Below are 26,582 nucleotides of genomic sequence, written 5' to 3' on the forward strand. Positions count from 1 at the left end.
AGGGTTAGAATGAAGATGGAGTTTTCGATTCCCGCACTATTATCAGGCTGCCACACGCTTCACTCGACCTTTCGTCCCAAAACGATTTGCCCGACGCATCAACCTCTGATAGGCTTGTAGGGCGAGCCAATAAACAAACCTTACTTTGTCCTGCGGATTCTTATTTTCCTCTATATACAGGGTGGTACCAGTTATTATTCTGTGATACAGGGTGGAATTTTACCTGTGACTGATTCATATTTTCCTCTACATATAGGGTGTGTATTTAGAGGTGACGTGCCCGTTGGTAGATTGTAGTTTTACTATTCAATCGACTTAGTCAATCTCTTAGGTATATGTAAAACTACACCACATACTTACTATGGCACATATAATATTATTATGTCCACGGAAGTAAGGGCTTTGTAAAGACAGGTGAATGGGTAATCTGAAATTTCAAACCATTGTCCAGAAGCTCAGAATTTATAGCAGGCGAGTGGCGAGGTTCATCCCTGAAACATGAAAGAGCATCTTAAAGGCGGAAGAAACTCCTCAAAATAAGTAGGCCCTATTCTATTTAGTTCGCACTTTTGCCAAACAGAATAACTATAGATTCTGTTGGACTACAAATGGAAGAATTTTCTTACGTAAGGAGATTGGCTCTAAAGAAATCAACATTACCTCTGAAAAATGCCTGAGAAACCTGGAACAAAGCACTACTAACACTAAACAAACATAATAAGTATTATATAGAAATAAGTAATACCTACTCATGCCGTTCTTCTACATTAATCGGTCAGTTTTCATAATGTTTGCAATAACTTTATTTAAAAATATCAACATAATCACTGTACATGTCATATCCATATTATCTTTATTGTATAAAAAAAATAATAATTATAAGATGAGCGATCCTACTTCTCAATTTACATTTCTGCTGAAAATTAGCTCAAACAGAACCCGCTGTAGAATTAATTATCTTTATTTTCTTTCAAAAAATAGTGACCTTACTTTTGTACCTACTCTATTTTTTACTTTCCTGTCGCTTCATATTGCATCTAAACGGTTTTTTATAGTAGTCAGTAACCTAACTCGTACTCGTACATGTGAACGGCTAGCTTGTCACTGGAGTTATATATTGTCATAAATGATTAACAGTAATGATGTTATGTCAGAAATTGACAATCTTGCCGTGTCGAACTCATACCTTTGTACATTAGAAAATTGTGTTAATTTAATCGAACAACACAAATCGCCTCTGAACATCTTACATCTCAACATTCGAAGCATCAACAAGAATTTTTATGAGCTGCTTACGATACTATCACAGCACAAACTAGAATATGATATAATTGCCCTTACTGAATGCTGGCTCGAAGCTAACACTAACTCCATCATTCCACAAATAAACGGTTATGAAACTCACTCATCTAAAATTCATAGCAATCAAAACGATGGCTTGGTCATATACATAAAAGAGAATCTGAAATGCTGTGTATCTGAACCTCTGTTTGTAGAGGGAAGTTGTATGACTGTTAAACTTGGGTTAGATATGGTGTTTGTCTTTATCTACAGATCTCCGTCATACAAAAATACAGATCAATTCATAGCCAGCCTAGATACAGTCCTTAACAATCTAAAGTCTTATAAAACTCTAGCTATCGTGGGTGATTTAAACATCAACATAATAAATGACAAACAAGACTCTCATAGCGACAACTACCTAAACCTAACTGCATCTCATGGGCTCTTGCCTGCCCATTTGTACCCAACTCGTGAAGAAAGCTGTCTGGATCATGTCATTCTTCGATCACCCATCTCATCAATTACTATGGTTATTGAGACAAGCATAACCGATCATGCCCCGGTGTTATTAAGTATCGACTGTGCTAAAACGAAAACGGCGACGGGCAAATACAAAACCTGTATAGATTATGAGGCGATACAAAGGGACCTGCTTGCTTGCGATTTTTCCAATGTAACTGATACTTCGGATGTCAACATTGCTACAAACAACCTTATCAGCATTATATCCAATGTGGTTGAGCAGAACACCAAATACACCATAGTTCCAACAAAATACCGCCTCCTGAAACCATGGATGACTGCGGGCCTTCTACGTTGTTTAAAAAATCGCGATAACATGCACAGCAAACTAAAAAAAAACTCCGGATGATATCATATTAAGCATCACTTACAAACGGTATCGAAATTTTTGTACTAACTTACTAAGAAAAATTAAAACCAACTATGAAAAAAACGAATTGGCAAGAACTAAACACAACTGTAAAGCTCTATGGAAAACAATAAAATCAATTGCTAACCTGAAAAAAACACTTAAATCCTCAAAAGAATTGCTTAAGTGTTGCTCCGTTCCTTCACTCTCTATAAATGCCGTAAATCAATTCTTTGCACATGTAGGCGAAAATCTTGCATCAAAAATTCCTAACTTAGGTAAATTTAAAGATCCTCCATCCTGCTGTTCCCCTAAAGACTCTCTGGTAATACTTAAATCCGACTACAGTGATATCGAAACCCAGATACTCAATCTTAGGGATGACTGCGCTGTGGGCTGGGACAAAATCTCAGCAAGAATTATCAAGGCCTCCAGAGCTACTCTTGTTCCACCTATTGCATATATCTGCAACTTGGCAGTAGATTCTGGAGTTTTTCCAGATGCCTTTAAAAAGGCGATTGTTCACCCAATCCACAAGGCGGGAGATAGAGGCAGTGTCGACAACTACCGACCAATATCGGTCCTCCCAGCTCTGTCTAAGATATTGGAGAGAATTCTTAATAACACCCTCGTAAACTACATGAATAAAAACAGTATTATTTCTGATAAACAGTTCGGTTTCAGGTCTGGAAGGTCTACCGAAGACGCTGTTATTGCATTGACCTCCTCAATTGTTCAACATATCGATAAGAAACGTAAATGTCTTGCTGTATTCCTAGACCTGTCTAAGGTTTTCGATTCTGTCTCTATCCCGCTCCTTGTGGAAAAGATTGAGCAAGCAGGAGTTAGAGGCGTCGATATTTATTGCGACTACCTTAATGGCCGAAAGCAGGTATCTCAGATTGAGTCTCTTACAAGTGACGAAGAAGGTATCTCCTATGGTGTCCCACAAGGCAGTATTCTCGGCCCCACTCTCTTTCAACTTTATATCAATCAGCTATGTAACCTTCAACTGTCAAATTCTGAAATATTCACTTATGCCGACGACACAGCTATTGTCATCCACGGCACTGATTGGTCGGAACTTAAGGAGAGTGCGGAGATCAGCCTTCGACGGGTACAACAGTGGTTATCTACCAACTTGCTCACTTTAAATATTAAGAAGACACAATATGTTGCTTTTGCATTATTGAACTCCCAACAACCACCACCAAATTATTCCATCATAGCCCATACATGCAATAACGGCACTCTATGTTCGTGTATTCCCATAACTAAGGTTACTAGTGCCAAATACCTCGGCGTTTATATTGACGAGAAACTTAAATGGCATGCACACATAGAAGCTCTTACAAACAGGGTCAGAAAACTAATAGCCATATTTAAAAATCTCCGTCGCTCAGCTGACTTCTCTACATTAAAAATGGTATATTTTGCCCTAGTAGAATCTAATCTTACCTATTGTATAAGTGCATGGGGAGGAGCCGGGAAAACACTGTTACTGAAGCTTGAGCGTGCTCAACGCGCGCTTCTAAAAGTGTTGATGTTTAAACCATTCCGATATCCAACTGCTGCACTGTACTCAGAATGTGGCGTGTTGTCAGTTAGGAAATTATATATTCAAAAAACAGTATTACGAAAACACAAATCAATTACAGCTGAACATCTCGCTGCCATAAGTAATTCGCGTATAGGCAAAAATGTTTTCCCGACTGTTAAGCACAGGTTGAAGTTTTCCAGTCAAAATTACGATATTCAAGGCTCTCGACTCTATAATAAGATAAATAAACTGATCAATATTTATCACACAAATAACTTTGAGTGTAAAAGAAAGGTCACAACACTTTTGCTAACCTTAACCTATGAAGAGATTGAGGATTTGCTCAAAACTTTATTGTAATAGTTTTAGATAAGTAGTATTTTATATGTAAAATTTAGTTATATCTTGGCTTATATAATATCATTGTTCATTGTTTATTTATTTCAGTAACATAAGTTAACTTTAAATTTAAATAATGTTTATCCCAAAATTTCAATCCAATTAATGTCCTACGTAAATCCATGTAGTAATGTGTGTTGTATACCGGTAGCAATTAAGGATATTTAAGTATCCCCTAAGTTACAGGCTCTGCCTAGTTTAGGGGTTACTACCCCATATATTTCTACTGTAGACTCTCTGCCATTGTACCTATATACCTACTGTTTGTACATTCATTGTAACTGTGTTCTTTTTGGCAAATAAACTTATTATTATTATTATTACTAAATTCAAGGATAAAAAAAAAAAAAAAAAAAAAAAAAAGCCATAAATATTTTAACCTGAAAAGAAGTATACCACTACTCTAAAAAGATGTGTTATAGCTTTGTATATGTGTCAAGTTATCGAATATCTCATTTTATTTCTATGATTTTTGGAATTATGCTTGGGGACTTGTTCGTTTTGAAAATTGCTAAAATGTGTAACTGTATTTTATTATGGCTACAATATTTTCCTCTTCTGCATAAGCTGAATAATTTTATAGTTTAAGTACAATACTCATTTGTATGAGAGTCAATCATTATCTTTTACATTTATAGTTATCATAAAACTACATTAGCAAATTTTGAGCAACGAACGACCCTCTGGAGTCCATGATATTCAGAAGGATGACTCTAGCTTGACAAAATCTCACGAACGAGAACTGTCATGGAATCGGGACGTTTAATACAACGAGATAGAATGGTGGTCAGCGTAGCAGTTCTCCAAAACTTCTTATTTCTAAAGCTAGAGTAAGCCTTCAGGTTTGTGACCTAACATTGAGCTTACCTCTATCTAACGACTAGCTTTGTGCAGCGAGACTCAAAGGACTTGATTTGAAGCTTCACATTATGGGACTTTCTAATTTGTGACGTATTTACCTACTGTATTATGTTTACACTAGTACACCACGTATAGGATTTGATTTCAGAACTAACTATCGACGCATTAAGTCTGACTGAAGCGTCCGTAGTACTGAAAGTGTAGTCAGAGGTGAGTCACCTCTCACAAACTAGCCAGTGGCTTTTTGCTGTAAACATTGATCATGAAATATTATAGCGTTGATTTTTTCACTTCATGTATGTAGGTATTTAAAAATATATATACTTGTATACTTGTACCCATGATCACAAGGTGGTGTGATCATAAACTTTAATTTTCAAACGACTATTTTTTGAGAAATAAAGGGTAATATTGTCCAAAGTCTAGTCATACATAAGCTTTACCTAAGCTTTGTGCAAGGACCGTGGGTAGTAAATACGTTACGAAATATAAATATGATCTACGGACGTACATTTTGTATTCATGGAGGAAGTGTTCATGCAATCTTAAAATAGTGCTTTCCTGTATCAGTGTGTGGGCGGAGATCACAAATTCATTCAACTACGTTCAAACTAATCACTACAAGCTGAAGTTCCAAGCAAAAAGCTGACGTATAGTAGTAAGTACTTATTACATTTAGTTAACTGTATTAAGTCTATGGTTTACTCTGATAACACGATACCTTACCGTAGTTTATTCCTATAATATTGTGGTTTTAAAAATGCTTCATTTCATGGATGGTATCGAAGCGATTCAGATGAAAGGAACACAGAAATGTTTTGATATTAAATAATGGTGGAGAAAAGAAAAATGGCGTCATTATCATTCATCTCGCTGCTTTATAAGTACCGGATTCCTTGCATAAGACGAAGTGCTGTGTAAATAGGGAATATGCAAGTGGTTCAAATAAAGGTCAAATATTATTTATAATAAACTTTGTTGTTTCATAACTACGACTCCATCATTATTTTTGATGATAATTTATTTTTGAGCAAGTAAATGAAGTTGAAAAGTACAAAAAAACTTCGGTTAAATTCTAACTTCCGAGAAACGTCACCCATTTTCTTAGGGCGGATGTGACGTCATAATTCTTTATATATCAATCTCAGAATAATTACTTATTTACGTTTGCGTATAGTTAAATAAATGTCAAGTGTAAACAAAGAAATGTTAATGTCACCGAGTATTTGTGATGCTCGTTGTGATCAGATACGATGGATCACATAAAAATTCTTCCAATACGAGTAGATCCTAGCCTCCTATAACCTCTCCACTTCTTGTTTGATATGCTTGTTTGTTTGCAAAGTTTAGGACTTTTTATATTTTTTGTTGGTAGTGTATGGGCTGCCACTAGTTGTTCTATTGTAATGAGGCGTAAACAGCCATTCGCTAGTCAACGAGCCACTCAAATATGCTCCATATTGCAACACAATAAAATTAAATTTGTATTGTAAGTATTATGACATGAACATGACACAAGTTGCTCTTTCTACTTTTAGGTTATAATGGCAGTCGTTAGTATATTTCAAAAGTTGTTATTTTTTTCAAAATTAAGTTATGGAAGAATTCTCGTAATCAGAAGAACTGGACACATTAAATTTATTACGCAGTATGAACGAGTAAACTGTGGCCAGCTGCGGAAAAGGACAGCAAAGACTATTGAAAAGTCGAGAGCCGTGTGCCCAAATATTAGGGAATATGCATAATATTTTTATACTCTTATTCGATAGTTTAGATAAGGGGGTTTAGACCTTTGAGATATGCACAATGGTTCCATTCAAGAGAGCCAGGTGCAGGTTCTTACACCCCCACAGATAATAGAATAGAATGACCCATTAACCCTAGTCTCTCTTACTGAGAACCAAAGTTACAGTAAGTACTTACATACAATACAAATATTACTTTATATTCATAATGCCATAATAGCGTAATATTGTGTACAAGTCCTCTGGTTTGCGCGCTCCCATTTCAAAAGAGCTACTAGCAGCTATTTACGAGCTCCCATTACAAAACAGCCACTGGTCACACTTTATTACCATTACAAAACAGCCACTGATCACACTTTATACACTTCCTTTTTCGTTTGTTACCATGACAACATTGGTTTGTTGAAAATACAAAAGTACTCTGTGATTACTTGATTAGGTAAAAAATCTATGCCGACTGACGGGACTCATTATTCTGAGCCGTGAAATTAAACGATTATGACGTCACGACAGCCCGCCATCCTGACGGGAATTTCAAAGTGGTCGTGATGGTTGTAATTTTTAAACTTTCTTTAAAATACCTTAAATTACTTATTTTAGCGTTGAATTTTTTTTTACTATAATAAAGTGATGTAAAACTATCCAATAAAAGTATAAAAAAAAATTACGCATATTCCCTATTGACAAAAGAGGACTTAAGAAATAATGGTCTGTACATCTACTTATGCTATAGACTATAGAGGTTATTATGTTTATTATGTTAAGAAAGTTAAAAGCCTACTTGCGAAAAACCTTTATTTATTTATTTATTTATTTAATACTTTATTGCACAAATATGAGAAATAAGTGTACAAAAGGTGGGCTTAATGCTAAAAGCATTTTCTACCAGCCAACCTACAGGAGGTACGAGTTTATATTTTATTGGTATAAAAATAACTATTTACATTTTAACTACACAAGTATGTCATAGCATTTAAAAAATCATTTAAAGAGTTGTGAATTTTATAGAACCGGACGCCTCCGGTGAAATTAAATTGAATTAGTCTGCGCCGCGTCGATCACGTAGCGGCTCCGGGAAATATACACATTTTACAGCATTATGTTTAATAGCAGCGATGTACACTATTTGCATAGGTTTATTATTATTATATCGTACCTACTAGCTCTGTAAACGATGAAATGAAAGGTAAATTAAAACTTTTTCATATTTAAAGCTGTTCGAGTGAAATTTCCATGACTTTAAATAACTCTTGTTAAGCGTATCGGGTGTATTTTCAGCCTGCATTGGTCACCGATTAGATTCACCATCTGTATGTTATTTTGCTTACCAAGTCAGTATCTACGAACTTACACCTATTATGAAGTTATTTCAGTAATATGTGGTCATATCTTGCTCTATAAAATTATGTTGGTACAAACAAGGGTGCTCCGTAAACCATAATGGAGGTAGTCACGGTAGTCAACTACTACATTCCCCATGTTGTCATCCCCGCTAATGACGACGTAAACATTTTAAGTAGCTCTCAAAACAGACACGAAATAGGATTACTGTCTTTGGCCCTTTCATCTTATTTCATTATGCAAGAGTCCTTACTGTACGGATACTTACAAGTGTTTGATTTTTTATTCATCCTTTTAAAATAGAAGTAGTAATAACAAAGCAAGAATATTGAATTTATAAGTTGAATACCATCAAAATGTAAGTGCATCAGATGAAAAATATCTGATTTAAAAATTGTATGATCGAGTTAACCTTTTATGCGTACGTAGGTAGCAGCAGTAGCTAGGTATATATACATTCTGTGTAAAAAGTATCGGGATTATATCAATAAATCAAAAAATCTTAGTTATTCATCCAAAATTATTTTATGACCTTCAAAGTATGCTCTTTCAGAAATGATACACATACGCCATTCAGAACGAATTACTTACCGCTTGACTTTCTGGCAAGAATTCCGAGTGCACAACACCACGATAGTCAAAGAAAACAGTCAACATGACTTTGACTAACAATTGATAGAAGACAAGACAATAAGAAAAATCGCCGCGAGTACTCGTACTAAAACACAACTAGCGATAAAAAAAATGTTGTGATGATTGGATAATTCATTCGCGTATGTGTATCGTTTCTGACGGAGCATACTTTTAAGGTGATAAAATAAATTTGGATGAATAACAATCATTTTTTGTTTTATTGATCTAGTCCCGATACTTTTTACACAGAGTAGTATTATATTATCTACACGAATTTACATAACAATGATTAGAATAATTAAACGCAAAAAGTCCATATTCTCGTCGACAGCCCATGTGAAAAACGAGATAAATGAAACATTTACGGATGGAATGGGAACGGGAGAGATCAATCAATTTTGAATCTCTCGTTTTTTCCCATCCAATCTGAGCGATGGCAAATCCATCTGATGGGACATAAGCGGTAAATGAGTAGCTTTCTAGAAGTATATTTAGGTACTTTTTTCATTTTACGTATGCATAATGAAGCGTCCGTAGTCGAGCGGGCCTCAGTGATCGTAACTGATCGCTGAGGTTAAGCAACAATTGACAGCTTTTCTGGACGCTTCCGTGCTTCGGACGGCACGTTAAGCCGTGGGTCCCGGTTGCTGCTTTGGTAGCAGTCGTTAAGCCTAGTCAGAGGCCTTCGGGCGGCTTGAAAACATCTGACAGTCGGGTTGCCCACTTACCCGACAACTCTCTCAGCACAAGCTTGCTTGTGTTGGGGTCCACCAACCCGCACTTGGCCAGCGTGATGGACTAGGCCTAAACCCTTCCTTCATTGGAAGGAGACCCGTGCCCCAGCAGTGGGGACGTAATGGGTCGTGATGATGATGATGTATGCATAATTAAGATCAAAAAAACTATCTAGGTTAACGTAAAACAACCAATAAATGCAAAGTTAAAAGAGTAAATAGTAATGAATGGATGATTCAGGAAACTAATATGCTATGTCTCATCGATCAAATCAACAGAAATGATTCATCATAACTTTCAAAATATTACACCCGTGTCTTTATATACACACGAATATGAAAAGCTGTTTGCAATCTGTGTTACGTGTAACGAGATAGAGCCGTGGTTAGAAAAGGGGGGTCACTCTATGTGACGGCAAACGAAGTTACGGAGCACTGCCGCGCGAGCCACGACTTTGTCTCGTTGTGTTAAACGTGCCGATTGCACGACAGCTCTCGTTCGTTTGTTTTTCGTCAGTATAGAGTAACCCTCCAGCACAGCTCTCCAAAAGCTTCTCTTCGTATTTCGTTAAACAAGAGTAGCCCTCTAGGATATTTCAGTTAGCGAACATTTTCCAATACTGGACGAGTAGGAAGTAGAAACTTGCAATATGATCAAATCGTTCTGCATTTGAAAAGCTACCGAACCAGGCTTGGAAACTTTATAAGTGGGATTCAACTGTAGACTGAAGTATTGGAGTAATTTCGTTGGCTCTCTAGTGGGCTGTGGGTTGAGGTATACAGGATGTTACAAAATGAACAGGAATAATGTGATCGATGGATGGTCATACAAAAATGAGTTAGCTTCATACGAAATTCGTATTTTTGTCCTTGTGTTACTTACTTAAGAACTATACAGGGTGTTGCAAAAAGGGTATACTAAGCCGAAACCTATATGTGCAGCATGGTATATCTAAGCCTGAAACTGAAATTAGAATTTGAAAATTCGCGAACAAAAATATTCATTTTCCATAGAAACTTTGTTGGTCACGTGACTTTTTACTATGGAAAATAAAATATTTTTTTCGCGAATTTCCAAATTCTGATTTCAGTTTCGGGCTTGGATATACCATGCTGCACATGTTGGTTTCGGCTTAGTATACCAATTTTGCAACACCTGTATAGAGTATTATAATTTGTTAATTATTTCTTGGTGTACAAATAAAGAGTACTCTATCTATCAATATAGACATGATCAAGATTCTCCTTCTAAGAATGGTGGCTATCAAAATATACTTATATTTACAGCGAACCCATTCATCGTTTCCTATTGTATTAATTGTCCTCGAAATTTATAAAGTTAATTCGCCGCGTATAACACAAGACAAAAGCAAACAACAAAAACCCTCGAGAGTACAAGTCCTTTTTGTCGGAGTGTTTCCGCCGAGGACGACGGAGGGGCAAGAGGGGGTGGGAGGGGGCGGGGTTCAATTTATGCTAACGGGACTTGAGGTCTCCTTAAGGTAAAAATAGTGAAAAGGATAACTGGGAAATCGCCGATAGTGGTATGGGTTCTTTTCTTACGCGATAGTTGGGTACTAGTTAGGCACTAAAGGGGTTTCCGTCACAAAGGAAGGGTTTTTTCTGTAATATCGATGCCGGGACGACACAGAAAGCATCAGTTTTCAACTAAGTATGTTATAGAAAAATATAAAAAATCGCTTATATCGGCCCAACCGCCGAAATAAATAAATTCTAAGGGAACATTTTAAAAAACATATACGTATTACGAACCTCGCTTTATATTGAAGTTGTCACGTACCCAACACACGTCACATTTTCCCACTTAATTGCAACTGTGCAGAGAAGTATGGACTCTCTAGCGATGAAACTTAGTAGAACTCCGAAGAACTTTGCTACACAAACGTACACATCCGAGAGACTATTTAAAGAGATAAGGTTCTATGTTCTGTAAACGCTACCTTCATTAAAGAACCCGAACAAATTACGGAGGCACCTAGCAATTTACGAGAGATAATAAACCGTGAGACGAAAGGTTTGTGTTAAAATTACTTACGGAAGTTGAATGTTTTATGTGTGTTGATTAAATTACACAGACATGCACAAAAATATTCTAAAAGCACAGTAAAAGCTGATGTGTGTATGTCTAATTGTATGTGTGATTATGATATCGTATTTTATACCATTGACAAGTGTCGGTAGTTAATAAGGCAAAAATACTAGTAGTAGGTACGCCTGAGACCTGAGATAGTTGACTACACAGGGAGTAGGTAGGCTAAGTAGTACTCACATAATAAGTAACAACTTGCCATTGTTGTCTGTTTTTCAACAAGTAATCATGAATGGGAATGCCTAACAAAAATCAGTTAATATATGCATAATACGAACGGGGTTAGTATAGATTTCTGATCGTGTTTATAATTGTTAGGAAGGTTTTATACCTGTCTAGCTAACCTATAAAGCTTTAACTTTCTCTGTATAGGTTCAGATAAAACGACCCAAAATAGATGAGAAAGTTAGGAAAGTGAAAATTATAGCTGTCTAGGGCCGTAAAGATCGCTCGGGCAGTCTGATTTATGACTTCAGAATAAGGAATATTTTGGCAGCAAGTGACTGCCAAGTTTGATTGATGGAGAGTAACTTTTCCTTTAATCATCGCTGTGAAGAATTTTTTGTATCTAAAAAATGATTAGATAAATTAGATTGGTATTGTAGCTACGAAGATAATTTATTTGTATACTTATAAAAGTCCTAGAACATACGTTGTTCAGAATTTTGAAACACCATGTATAAGGTACATCGTGGAATTAACCAACCTACATGTTATAGCTAATGTAATATTTTTTTTACTTGTTTATTGAAAACCATTTTTTTTTCAACCTTCTCCGAACAGGAATGAACAACCTTTGAATAAAATCGTGGAAATGAAAATATGTATTTTATCCTCCAGTAGACAAGATGGGTTTAATAATTAAAACAATATTTTATACCCGGTTTTTCCATCTCTGGGGTAATATAAAAACCTCTGACCAGAATAGAACAGTTAAGCCATTTTCGGGCCTATGAAAATAGTAATAAAACCCATTATCGTGTAAGTGCTCAGTGTTGTATCGTTTCCATAGCCTTGTGTTAGTTAAAATGTATGCGGCCCTAGTTCGTGGATTTCAGATTATTTTTGGCGGTGGCGGTGATACTAGGAACTGATTCGGGGAGCCTTGTTTGTGTGATTGTGATTTTTTAAAAACATAAGAACTTAACTACAATAAAAAAAATAAGTTCAGGAAACAAATACCTAGGTACCTATCGGCTTCTAACTCGTATGTAGGTATTATATGTATCATAGTAAACCCCGCTAATATCCGTACATATCTAAAATATAGATGTGCAGGTTTACTCACGATGTTTTCCTTGACCGTAAGAGTACGTGATATAATTTTACTTTATCTCCTTATTTCTATAGAATTAGGTAATTGGTAAATTGCATGATTCGAACCCACGGCCTCAAGAATGAGACTTTATGAGTTACGCCACCACTAGTTTAATGTTTCGCCAGAAAACCTGAAAGAAAAAAAAACTGCCCTGTCTCCACACACCATCGTACACCGGTGGCCGCGGGCAACTGGGCACGTCAATTAGAATTGGAAATCGTAGTCTCGACCGCAGCGGCCCGGATCAGACTATTAGATACGGAAACTCGGGCTCATTCGGATATAGTGCTACCTCGAATGGCTTCATTTCTGACTAATATCTGAAGCCGACGTGTAATGTGTCCGAGATTAATGTTATTTCTTTAAGCGCCGATTTTTCAATAGTCATATAAAAGTTCTCTGGGGAATAATTCTGATGCTGCCGCGTCTGAATGTTTGTATTAGACAGTGACAGCAACAATTTTATTCCTCAGATAACATTTACAAACGTAACAATGAGTAACGTACACCGTATGTACAATTGTACATTATTATTATAACTTAAAGTTCAATTACCGATGTCGCTATTGATAAGTCAAATTCTATTGGTCATGGATACGTAAGATTACATGAAAAACTGCTTTTAATCACAACGAAACAGAAACTATTTACAAACTAAGAAGGGCCGACGGGGAACGAGGGCCAATATTGCTCGCACGTCGAAATATTCCCTAACAATACTGTTTGTGCCGCAAATTTAATATTGTTGATAGAACCGAAGGCGTCGTTGCAAAAATAGCTTTATTTTCTACCATATTGGATGGTTTATTGAATGAATTTCGCTGTGAAAGGTTCGTTTCTCTATTGTCAGCATGCACTGGGAGAGTTCAGAAAGTGGTATTGCCGTTGTGTCGATGTGTTTTGTTTTTGTTCAAGGAAACGAGATCAAACAGGCAAAGTGATCTAGAGTTCTTGTACTAGTTTACAAGACTCTTGATATCTATTTCTCGTATGAAACATGTAACAACCTATTCATATTATTTATTTTTGCTAACTGATTCATTTATGATGTGATGTTGTACATAATATTTTATTACAGGTACTAAGACCTGCTTAGGTTTTGAATTGAACCCGCGAAATTCAATGTGAAAGGGCGCCCATTCTTCCAAAAACCTACTTTGGGTATGCTATACCGCGCTATACTGATATTACGCCTATACTTTAAGCTATAAGTCAAGACAACAACACATGCTATAAGTCTACATGTGATGTGGCTTACCACGCTTACCACAAATATCTATGTAGATTGTACCCAAATATGCGTGGTTTATGTTAGAAGAAATGTATGGAATTTAGACCTAAAACAGTTGTAAAAATAGTAGAAAGTAGAATCCCGGGTATCGCAGAAATATACATAAAACGATTGGCTTTGTTTACTAATGTATCCTTTATGGAAAGTAAGTTTTTAGTGCTTACTTATAGGTATTTTCAGTACACTATAAAGAATGATTCTAATATGACAGAACAAATACAGGTACACCAAAATACGTACTTTTAAACAGCCTCTAGTTTTGGCCACCATCTTTTTTATGATAAACTGGGGCATTATGGTGATTTGGTTATTTTTAACGAACATAGTGTATACAAAAAAAATTGTGTGCTTTGTAAGCCTATAGAAAACTGTGAAGCGAATATTTAGGAGACCAAGAAATTAAGATAATAAGGAGACATTCGTTCTGCAACATTTCCCCATCTCAGAAGCTTCAATTTCCATAATGTAAGTCATTTGTATAATTTTATGTCTCCTCTGTATTGACAACAGTACCTAACTACCTACCTTATACGACTACGACATACACAATAGATAGAGTAGTCTTGTGAAATTTATTGAAATCTCCAGTTTTGTCATCATACTTCGTTTGATGCTGCTTCCTCTTCTTGGTCTACCAAACGGTTACACAATTCAAACGTGAGTACACAGTTTATCCAAAGGTTAAAATATATATGTGTAGGAATTAAATCAGATGTTGTATTTATCACTTTTATTATAAAATAAAGGTCAAAATAAAATAAAGAAATATGAAATCGTCTTTACGTCTTTATACGTCTTTCACACTCTGCTTTCACTCTATGCTCCTCTGTTATTCGTCGTCATGGATACTTCACCTTGCGTTCTGTTCCACTCCCACATATGTAGCGAATAGCGAGTAGCCTAGGACAAAAGTACCAAATTGATATATGAACCAATTACAAAATATAAATCTTAGAAACACAAAATTGGTACTAAATTCCATTACCCACAAAATAAGCTCTATTACTTAGTATTCAGTCTAGACAATAGAGCCACTGGCGGCTTACAGACCCGGAGGGCACAGTGCGGCTTTAACTGCTTTGGATTAACTGAAGTTTCCTGAATTTAACTTATCATTGTGAAAGTAATCTAGCCTTCCATTTTTTTCTTTTGAAATATCGATAGTGAATAACTCTATCTATTTTTATGGATTATTGCTAAGGGGAAAGTTTTTTTTTATTACTGATTTACTAGCTAATCATAAACTTTGAATCTATCTCTAGCTATACATATTATACCGGTCTACCTTTACTACAAGCGAAGGGAATAGCTTCAACACAGCAATTATAAACTTTTGTTTGTTTTTACTCACCAGAAAGTCAATATTAACTCTACGCAGTATACTCGGCGGGAAACTACAGTCATTTTCTATTTATTTCTCCTCCAAGTTTTAACAGCATACATAAGCATAATAAACATAGTTACCTATACATAAATCATCAGGAAAACAAACACAATTTAATATACAAAATATTACAGCACTCCTGCCTCGTGACATCCCAAACAAAAAATATCCTTCCACCCTAAGGCTGTCTTAAAAAATCGTACTAAGCGATAAGACCGCCATTTTTGTACATATTTGTTAGTATTTAAGTTATGTAAGTTTATTTTATGTGTGTGTACAATTAAAGAATATTCTATCTATCTATCTAGCTAACAACATATGGACCCAAACACACAGAATCACATATACATAAATCTTATATCACCTCTAAGATCCCGAGTGAGGGTAGTTAATAAACGTGTCCTGTGAGCGATGGAGGTAGTCGAGCGATTTGTCCGCCTCAGGCCTCTATGGGCGTGCACTCATGTGTGTGGGAGGGTAGTCTTGCAAACATTATTAGCCTACCTACTGTGGCGCACACGGGTTTTTATACTCGACTAGAACTTGGATCGACTATTCAATTTAGTACCGTTATATGTAGAGTAGTATTTTTGTTCGCAAGAATAGTTTTTGATATTACAGTCGGCAAAAGAGATACAGCAGATATAGCTCCAGCGAAAACACGTTCATGCCCGGAACGCTAAAAGATGGATGCTGCCTGATGGGCAAGCTTTAGAGCCGAGACATATTTAGTAATATTTACTTATTGTGTTACCAATAGAACTATAATAATTTTAATTTCTTATTTAATCAAACGCACATAGGTTGAGTTTAACCACTGAGAGGTAAAAATCCGTCGATCAAGACAATTTTCAAAGAAATTATAATATGTGTCTTTAATCTCGATCTCTCATCTTGGAGATACAATACCAGCAATTTTTTTATAAGTATACATGTTCTCCGACGTCAATACCATTCCACCCCTCTTTTTTGAGTATATTAAATAAAGTAAACTCACGCGTAAGCAAATACACCAAAGAAAACAAAACTAGTAATTTCACCATTTCACCGAAAGACGAGACGTAAGTAACCCTCTACATACAAAGCAAGTAAAATATGCGAACTCTGAAACCTTATTCTGAGAAAAGGACTATTCCAAACAAAAGAATGCCTTGAATTTACGAAATCCCGAGGTGTGTTTCACCAGAAATCTCAGAGGGAATATCTTCAGGAATGTATCTAGTAATTTAAAAGCAAACGTGAGTTGTTAACAATGGAGCATAATATTGATACTTAATGCAAGCACTTAAAAAGAATCCTTCCTAATGTAAGCAAATTCAAAGAAACATAGAGAAATATTAAACAATTACTATTGAATATTCAGAGAATACCAGCTACTTTAACCTAATCCTACGTACAATATACTAATTTCGTCGCTACATTTCGGATACAATATAGCAACTAAATCACAGCACTTTACACCTAATAGCTCTTTATTTTCATCACAGTTAGCAAGTCTTTCACACACAAACTTCCATTAGTGAAGAGGGTGCGGATTACTGAGCCATTGCACTATTCATTCTAAGTCTGGTTTTTAGTACAAAGGTAAATTAAGACTACCTACTTTTACCTCTTATTAGTATCAAGTATAGCTTTAATGTACGTTATTTACGGTACACACAAAGAGAAAAAATAGTGTCAAAATAAGTTTTTTTTCCTATCTAACTTTGGACGGTGTAATTTGATGAGATGAGTATTCAGGGTGGAATTTAAACCTGGCAACAAGAACGTCATTGATAAAAATTTACCCTGCATAATGAGTATAATTACAGTCGTATAGTCCTCGTATGTCTTCCGCATGTTGTGTGTTGTCGGCGCGTTCATCCTCTGTTCGACCCCCATCGGTTAACCGCGAGGTTTACTAACAGGACTTTGATGTCCTGTGTCTTATACGTAGCGAACCCGCTCCCAAAGTGGAGAGATTATGTTAAGAGGTAGCTAAATATGCATGAAATGAAAAAAATATAGTCTTCACAGAAATTGTAATCTTGATTTAAGTGTATTACAATAAAATATAAAAAAATGACAACTTATAAATAAAATAATACAAAAGGCGCCTATTGCCGACAACCTTTGGATGGAAGAGCAACTTGGTGTGCTTAGCGTGCCGTCCGAAGCACGGAAGTGCCCAGAAAACAACCACTTGAAATCGGTCCCTCATCCAATGGCAGACCATGCCATGTGTTGTTTACCCTCACAGTGATCAAGCTAGCTCCAGTACGGACGCTTCACCATCACTCCTCCTCCAAACCTTGTTTCTTTGTATTATTTTCTGTTTCTTTTTCATATTTTTTTTGTAGTATTCTTTTTCTTTTTGTTTCTGTTTTTTATTGTTCAGTGTGTCAAACAAATGTTTCTTTCTTTCTTTCTTTCTTTCAATCAATCCATCACTCTTCCCTCATGTTTACCTTTCGTTCCAGCGTCCGCGACAGCAGAGCCTGGGCGGCGTGCTGCGGCGCGAGGGCAACTGGAAGTGCTTCATGCTGACGCTCATGATCGCCGGCTGCCTCGGCTCCGTGGTGTGGTGCAACACCGCCGAGATCGACCGGGAGATCATTGACCTTAACACGTGAGTTACAGATCTTAGAGCTACTCAGTAACTAACATAATAGTGCTTCTTGCTGGCATGGACTGATGATGCAAGGTTGTCTGGGCCCCGTGATGTGATGCAACACCGTAGAAATTGTGAAAGAGCTTAGTATGTATCCTTTGTAGCTTTAGGCTTTATCGTCTCAGTTAGTGAGCCAAAATAAACTGGAAGTGTTTCATGCTGACGCTCATGATCGCCGGCTGCCTCGGCTCCGTGGTGTGGTGCAACACCGCCGAGATTGACCGGGAGATCATCGATCTCAACACGTGAGTTACAGATCTTAGAGCTACTCAGTAACTAATAGTGCTTCTTGCTGACGCTGATGGTGGAAGGTTGTCTGGGCCCCGTGATGTGATGCAACACTGTAGAAATTGTGAAAGAGCTTAGTATGTATCCTTTGTAGCTTTAGGCTTTAGCGACTCGGTTAGTGAGGCAAAATAAACTGGAAGTGCTTCATTCTGACCCTCATGATCGCCGGCTGATCTAGGGCTTAGTATCCTTTGTAATATTAGGCTAAAAAACATTCAGACACACGCAACTTGAAGTGTATGCTGTTAACTGAAACTGACCAGCAGATCACGTAGTTTCAATGTTCCGCACCTTGACATTTAAGATTTAACATATTAATTAACGCGGATCTGAGAAAAGTATAATGTGTATTGTAAATGGAATAATCCCGAAAAAATATATTTATAATAAAATAATTTCATTGTGACGAGGGAGACATTTTAATCGGCCTAGCATTATGAATAATATTAAAGTTTTGAAAGTACATAGAACCGTAAAGTTAACAAAGGTGCGGTGGAGTACCTGCCGCGTGGTCACTGTTTTGTTTTCTCAATCCACTTGGGCAGTTCCTATTTACTATACTACGACTGTGATTAACATGTGTACTAACATGTATTTAAAGTTATACTTACAGTAGTAAATTATTAAGTTATTAACATGTTTAAACCTATAGCAGGACCTGTCACAAAACCATGCCTTGTGCACAAAACATACAAAAATATACTTAGTTTCAGTACTATAGGCGGCCTTATCGCGAACATCTTCATAACAGCTTGTAGTTTATAAGCTCACAATTGCCGAACAATCTTAGTAGGTAATTAGTTTACCTCCCACAAGCCATCTATCATCAGATATCATCTAATTATCCTACCTGGCAATTAACCTATTGTGTAAGTCAGCAGCTATACTGTAAGGTACAGTGAAGCAGCTTCCTACAAATAGCAAGTTAGGTATACGTGTTAATTAACATGTAAGAGTATTACTTATACACTTTTATACCTTGGGACCTATCGCGAATTTGTTTTAACAACGATTTTCCGATTCAAGATGGATTAAATTTGACACTAATGACTACGTCAACATTAATAACAGGCAACACAAATAACATAACACAACAAGGCACAACAAATAACATTATTTCGATTAGACTTCGCCATAAGTCCCTTAAATAATAAACAGTTTCTGAATATACTGTTTTTTTCTCTTTTGGTGCAAATAAAGAGGATTGTAATTGTTAATATCTTACATTTATATTTCAACATTGATAATGTACAAATAGTTACCGTGTTTATATGGATGCCTGTATATGGATACCACTCATACAACTCTCTATAGCATCGTAAATACGGAAGCGCAGCAAAGGCTGGAAGTTAAAGTAAACTTGTAAAAGAAACACCGCTGGAACGACTAGGCTTGTATTTATTGCTCAATAGTTTATTGATTTTATATAACTATTTTCTACGTTGCGCAATCATTTATTCATTCATATACATTCATTTATACAATCATTTTAAAGGCTCGGTCGATCAAGAGTCAAAATAGCAAGAAAACCCACTATTTCACTTGCTAAGTGACATATCAACTGTACTTTATTTACTTATTATATGTCTGGCGCTCCCTGGGCAGTAAGTGACTGATGCTAATCTGACTGGCTTATCCTATCACCGCGGTGACCAAACCAACCCTAGACCAGCTCTAGTCTTTGACACCGATACTTTCAGGAGAAGAGATTGAGTAGAGGTGAGATTTTAACTACTGTAAGCTGATAAATAGAGGGGAGATGTAGCTATCTACGCTGACGGCTGACGGTTTTATGTTTATTATACTGTTTCTTGTGGATACTCCGAGCAAGCTTATTAGTACGCAAGAAGGAAACCTAACACTGTATCATTTGCAAGCAGCATTAATTAAATTTTATCCTCAAATGAGTTTTTTTATATTCTTTGCCTGGTGTACTGTAAATTAAAAATGTTGCTTCAATGGTATTTTCCACTGTGAAAAATATATTTCCGCTATAAAGTTACAGAATCTCGTGAAAAAAAACTATAACATACATAAATACCATAAAGATTTATTGATATGACCATCGTTTTGTCTGGGTTTTAACGTTTTAGTATCGAATAAAATGTTAGTGAAATACGAATACAAAAATGTTTCAGTAGCACAAATCTCTTTCTCGTGAATAAGTAAACATTGAAAAATACCTTGTTGGTTGGTATTTCGACAAATAACTCCGCAGGGTTGAAATTTAATTAACTCAACCCGTTTCAGCGGATACCAGACAAATCCATTAGACAATTAAATAGATAACTGGGACAAACAAATGGACTTGTGAAACCAATTATTAGATATACATCCCTTTATTCTGGCCGTTGAAATATCTTAGTAACGCGAGGTGTAGAGTTGTTGAGGGTAGTCCAAATATCGATAGTCGATAAATACACTAAGTATGGATAATTCAATAAAATGGTAAAGGTACGTGTCTATCGAACAAATGGGAAAACTATAGTATTGATACTACAAACCCGCTCGCGCTATAAAAAAGTGATAAGTATCCTAGTGTTTGCCACCAGAATATTAAATTTCGAAATATAGCACCTATAGGTAATGGATTATACGAGAATTAATCAAATTGTAGTCATATTAACTGTTACATGATTGATTTGACTATAACAATCAATACTGAAGATATCGATTTCTCACCAGAACTAGTCTAGACTATATGGGGGGCACCCTGTATACGGCTCCTTTCACTGAAGCGATCAATACGCCAAGTCCGATGCATAATGGTTGCCTGACGTGGAGGTCTCGTAACGGGGTAAGTCGTGATTGATAAGGGTTTAATTTTAATGTCTTTCATCGTCTATCGTCACATGTGTCACCCTGCGATAAAATTCATACAGAAAACTTCCAATAAATGGTAGGCAATAACTTTGAAACCGTCCCATATTTATTCCCGTCGCTTATTGGTATTAAATTTTAATTGCGGAGAAAATTATATGCCTACTTTAGACTGTAAACATTATAATTATTATTACATACTGTACTGTTTACAAACCGCAACCAATAATAGCATTTTTCATTTAATTTACGAATATAGTATAGTAACTAGCTACAAAAGAGAAATGTATTCATTCACGGTCCAGAACGTGACCGAAAATTTATTCAAAGTGTCCGAAACGAGCCGCATCTAAGAAATGTCGCTACTAAACTTATAATGAGTCGCGCAAACGAGCCAGCTCTTCTGCAAACGGGAAAAATATGCAAATAGCCTACAAAGTGGCGTACTGTTCATTCAGTGATGCTGCCGAAATGCCGGTCAACTCTGCGAAAACCTAGTTATACCCTATAATAACGTAGCTGTTTGAATTTGCCAGCGTTATAATGTGGTTTTCGTTTGATGCTGGCAGTTGGTCGGTATATTTCCGCTAAATGCTTGTGCAGTAGGATTGATTGTCGAGATTGTGAAACGCCGAGTCATGCATGCCACTCGTGAGGTTATGAGCATCGGGTACAACGTGCGACACATGTAGCTACGTATGAGTAGGTACTTTATTTTGGACTTAGAATACCAGTGTACAACTGTACATGTTTTGCATAATCATTAAAGGTTACGTTTTCTTACACTCTATGAGGCAACTCTAGGGAAACAAAGACACATAATACCAAATTAATGTAAACAACACATTGTACCACAAACGGATCAAATAATGGAAGAAAACCATTTTTTTTTTCGTTTTTGTAAACAATAAAACCGCTACTATTGCCACGAAACGTTTTGGGTAAATCCATGCCAGCCCGATCTCGAAACAATATCCCAAGACTAGTGACTAACATAACACTAACAAAATGAAAAGACTCCTTTTCAATAACATTCAGTACTTATCAACACGCAGTGTCACTGTGTCACCATCACTCCACATCTACACAGTATGCATAATGTAGATTCCTGTAAAAACGACAGAATGATTGATTGTAATATACATTGTTACAAGATAGCGGGGCGTTTGTTTAGAGAGAGTGCTTTGCGAATTTAAGCTCTATGTTGATCGAAAGCTCGGGAGCTTCAATCTAATTTGCATACCAGAACATTGGTGCCAGTCTAGGGCTTATACCTAATTTTGTTTCATTTTGACGTTCGTAAATATACCGTAGGGTGAAGTGGACGTTTACTGACCATAGTACAGAAGGTACTAAGTTCGAATCCTAACAACGGATTTCATTTTCATTACTCTTCTATATGATGTGTGTTTAGTTTAAATGAAGAAGGCGTTGTGTAATCTAGAGTTAAGAGTAGTAAATAGGTAAGTAACATTTTACGTGAACAAATATGAAATACTAACACGAACAAAATAGTTTTGGCTTTTAAATTGCACTGCGAGTGTGAGTCCCAACAAACGGAATCTGTTTGGGAAAGTCCAACTTAGTTGTGAATGTCACGAACTGGATGGAAACAAATAATTAAATTCACAGTCGTACATTGTTGATGCGATGTACGAGCTACATTAAGTTCACTATTTTAATAATTTTACAGCGTTTGTGAGAATTGGGAGGCAACTGTTTTGGTAATAATTAATTATGATATGCCTAATGCTATGTAATGTTGCATGTAATATCATTTAGGTATGAGATAAAATATGCATTTTGTAATTCATCGTTATCTATTACGTAAATACTCCTATTATTTGTATTGTTTATTCAATTATCGTTAAATCGAGATTAAATCTATAGCAGCTGTCATGTGTGGCAGCTGAACAGTAAGAAAGTGACAGCAATATATTTAATCTCGTTTTATAGGCTTGGTGGATTGGACTTATTGGTGTTTTTTCCTTCTTTCTGGTTTAGTATACATAGCTTTATCATTTTATTTAAAATAACAGAGACAGAATAGTATTTATTACACTGCATTTAAAACTTTACCATAAAAAGGATTGGTTCAACTTTTAAGCTCTGGAAGTCCACTTTTTGGGGTGTCCATATTGCCAAACATTGCACAATCTACAGCAGCCGCTTAGTAAGCTAGACGTGGGTAGCTACAAAGCAGGCTTAGAATTTTCAGCTAGCTGTCAGTAATCTTATTAAATTTGATTCCACTGTATTATATATCTTAACATATATGTATAACTAAAAGCCCATATTTCAATAATTTTAGGTTTGCCGGGTGGCGCCGGGCTTTATCGTAGCAAATATGCATTGCACTAACATCTTAACAACTATTAATTTAAACAGTTTATCCCTCAGATCAGGTAGGTAGGTACCCCATCAAGCGGATCAAAAAACAACTACTAACCTAAACAGTTTCTCCCTCAGATACCCCATCAAGCGCACCGTCCGCGAGTCCCCGTGCGACGTCGGCTACGCGTACATCCCCATCGCGTTCGTGCTGCTCCTGTATCTGGTGTACCTGGTCGAGTGCTACCACAGCACGGCGCGCATCCAGCTGGCGCGGCGCGTGGACGTGGCGGCCGTCAGCGCGCGCGTGCACGCCATGCGCGCCGCCACGCCGCGCGTGTGGTGAGTGTGCCACTGCTAGTGTACTGGTGGAGTGCTACCACAGCAACACGGGCTCGTTATCGACGTAGATAAACGTCACTATATCGCGATTTCCCATAAATATGGCGCTGTGATTGGTGGAACGCACTCTAAACGAGTTTATCGACGTCGATAACAAAACCGTGTAGTGGCAGCTTATCTATAGATCTATACAAGTTACTTTAGATTTGATAGATAGGCAATGCTGTTAAAGGTTTTTAAATTTGCTCATGGGTGTTTGTGGTAAGGTATGTAGCTGATGTAGCGAGCGACGCAATCTGATGTTTGATTGTAGTTCACCTCCAGAATTCAAAGGCGGTGAAGATGTCATCTTTACGCAATTTTTGTATGAGATATATATTATGTAAAGACCATTTACTAGGTTTTTTATATTTGTACACTCGTAGATCTACATATTGAACATGTTCACATACAAATAAAACTTGAAAAGGTACCAATTTTGCGTCGCAGTGGAATGATTTCAAAGCGGGATTTAGTAAGGCCGATGGCCGCGAGCGCAGAGACCTACCGCAAATAGATTTATCCTTTTAAAACGAATTCAATTTAACGGTTTGCATAAGTTATAATGGATACCAATTCGTATCCGCTGTGACGAACGGGCTTCGTCAAAACGACCGAAATCACACTAAATATCTAACATTAGGGGTGGCTGTTACGAACTTCTATTTAAATACTACATAAATTCATTTAGCTAATTTTGTTTAATGCACTAAACAATTTTATTCTAAACATGTTTAGCTTCATAATTCACCATGGTCTTTCGATTACTATTTAGTTAAATGTGTTTAGCATCCTGCGATTTGTTATTTACGTTCAGTTCCACATCTTTTAATGAGAGACTTCATATTTTTTATTGAACATTCGAAACGACTCAGCGTAAAACGGAGTCAATCTATCAATTTCAAACATAGAGAAAATAACACTAAGTACTTATTTCAAAACAAAACTTATTTCGGCTTTCACCGCGTGGTGGTGTTTGTATTTATTCGAAACGACTCAGCGTAAAACGGAGTCAATCTATCAATTTCAAACATAGAGAAAATAACACTAAGTACTTATTTCAAAACAAAACTTATTTCGGCTTTCACCGCGTGGTGGTGTTTGTATTTATTTGTTGTTGTGATTTCAAAGTAAAATGAATAGTCAAGCAACTTCTTCTCGTGTTCGTGCCCCTAATTTTACAAGGGAAGAACAAGATTTATTGTGCAATGTATTGGAACCATAGGTACTTGCACATTATAGAGAGCAAAAAAACGTTGTTCCTGAATGGTATCAGGAGATTTAATGTATTTTTATACAATAATGCTATTGCATGAGTAACTCTATGAATGATTCTGCAAGCTGTTGGTTCTTCCAGTTCTTCCACACCTATCACATCTCCACAAGTAATTAACTGACTGCCAGTTGCATAATATCGGAGTGTGCATAACAATTGGTTCATTGGAGTAACTGCATTATTTCTGTAACAATAATTATAGGTATAAATAAAAGTATAAGATAATTATGTAGTCCTAACTTTATTATTTCAATACCATAGCTACTTACCTGGTGGAAATAAATTCAAGATGATGTTGAATTTCTTGTAGTAGAAGCGATACAGTTTGTTTTGTCAAACGAAATCTCCTAACAATTTTTTTTTTCCGGTAGTGTCTCAAATAAGTTAGTTCTTTCTGCAATATAGCGTAATGAGCGAGGTCTATTCATATAGAGAAGTAATTCTTCATCATCGTCATCAAACAAAATATCCCACAAATCCATTATTTATTAGATAACCTCAACATAACCTCTGAACAATGACCTCTGAATCTCTCACAGACAACAACTAGACATCACTGAGGAAAAATGCTAGAAATGGAAAAGTTCTCTTGACAGCCGGTCGGTCAGCTGGTCGCCGCGACTGACGCCATGACATGCGTAGTAGATAAATGTGTTTAGTAAAGTTAAATAGCCATTTGACCGCATTTAGGTTTAACAGATTACTAATCATTTCAGTCGTGGTAAAAGATGTTTTACGAAATTTAATTTCAAATTGTGTTTAAATAAAAAGTTAAATACATTTATCACTTTGATAAAAGCCACCCTAGGAATGTTGTTGATAAAAATTGTTACCTACCTTAATTATTGATTGGTGATGTCAGCTATTCGGGTACTAGTAATATGGTAAACACCACCCGTTGTCTGCCTAGATGCCAGGTTACAGATTAATCACTTAGAGTTGAAAGTAAAATTTAATACAGCGGTAATATTCCCAATGTACGTACATGACATTGCATTATTGCTTTACCTTAATAAGATCAAGGATACGTTATTCATCTTAATTATTGTCACCATCCTCATCACGGTACGAAATATAAACCTACCTCAAACTAATTATTTCTAATTACTATTTTCTGCGAGACAACTTACATAAAAGCCCCATCATCAACTGTGGATACAAAGTGACTGCAACGTTATTTGACAGACCTATGTAGGTATAACTAACTTGAATTCATCGGTGTGCATAGATACAATTCAGTTTTTAGATGATAAATTAAATAATGAACCTGTTATAATTACTTTGTCTGTTTGTGAATAACTTAAACTCTGTTGATTATATCTCAT

The 26,582-nt window shown here is 36.3% G+C and overlaps 1 protein-coding gene across 1 annotated transcript in view; it reads left to right on the forward strand.

The window, feature by feature from the left end:
* Positions 1-26,582, forward strand: part of LOC105381457 (transmembrane protein 151B) — a 54,697-nt gene that overhangs the window by 21,953 nt on the left and 6,162 nt on the right. The window contains exons 2-3 of the mRNA XM_038114102.2: positions 17,971-18,119; positions 23,739-23,942. Coding sequence (XP_037970030.2) covers positions 17,971-18,119; positions 23,739-23,942 — 353 coding nt within the window. The remainder of the gene's footprint in view (positions 1-17,970; positions 18,120-23,738; positions 23,943-26,582) is intronic.

The sequence above is a fragment of the Plutella xylostella genome, chromosome 18 (genome assembly GCF_932276165.1).
Source record: "Plutella xylostella chromosome 18, ilPluXylo3.1, whole genome shotgun sequence".
NCBI lineage: Eukaryota > Metazoa > Arthropoda > Insecta > Lepidoptera > Plutellidae > Plutella > Plutella xylostella.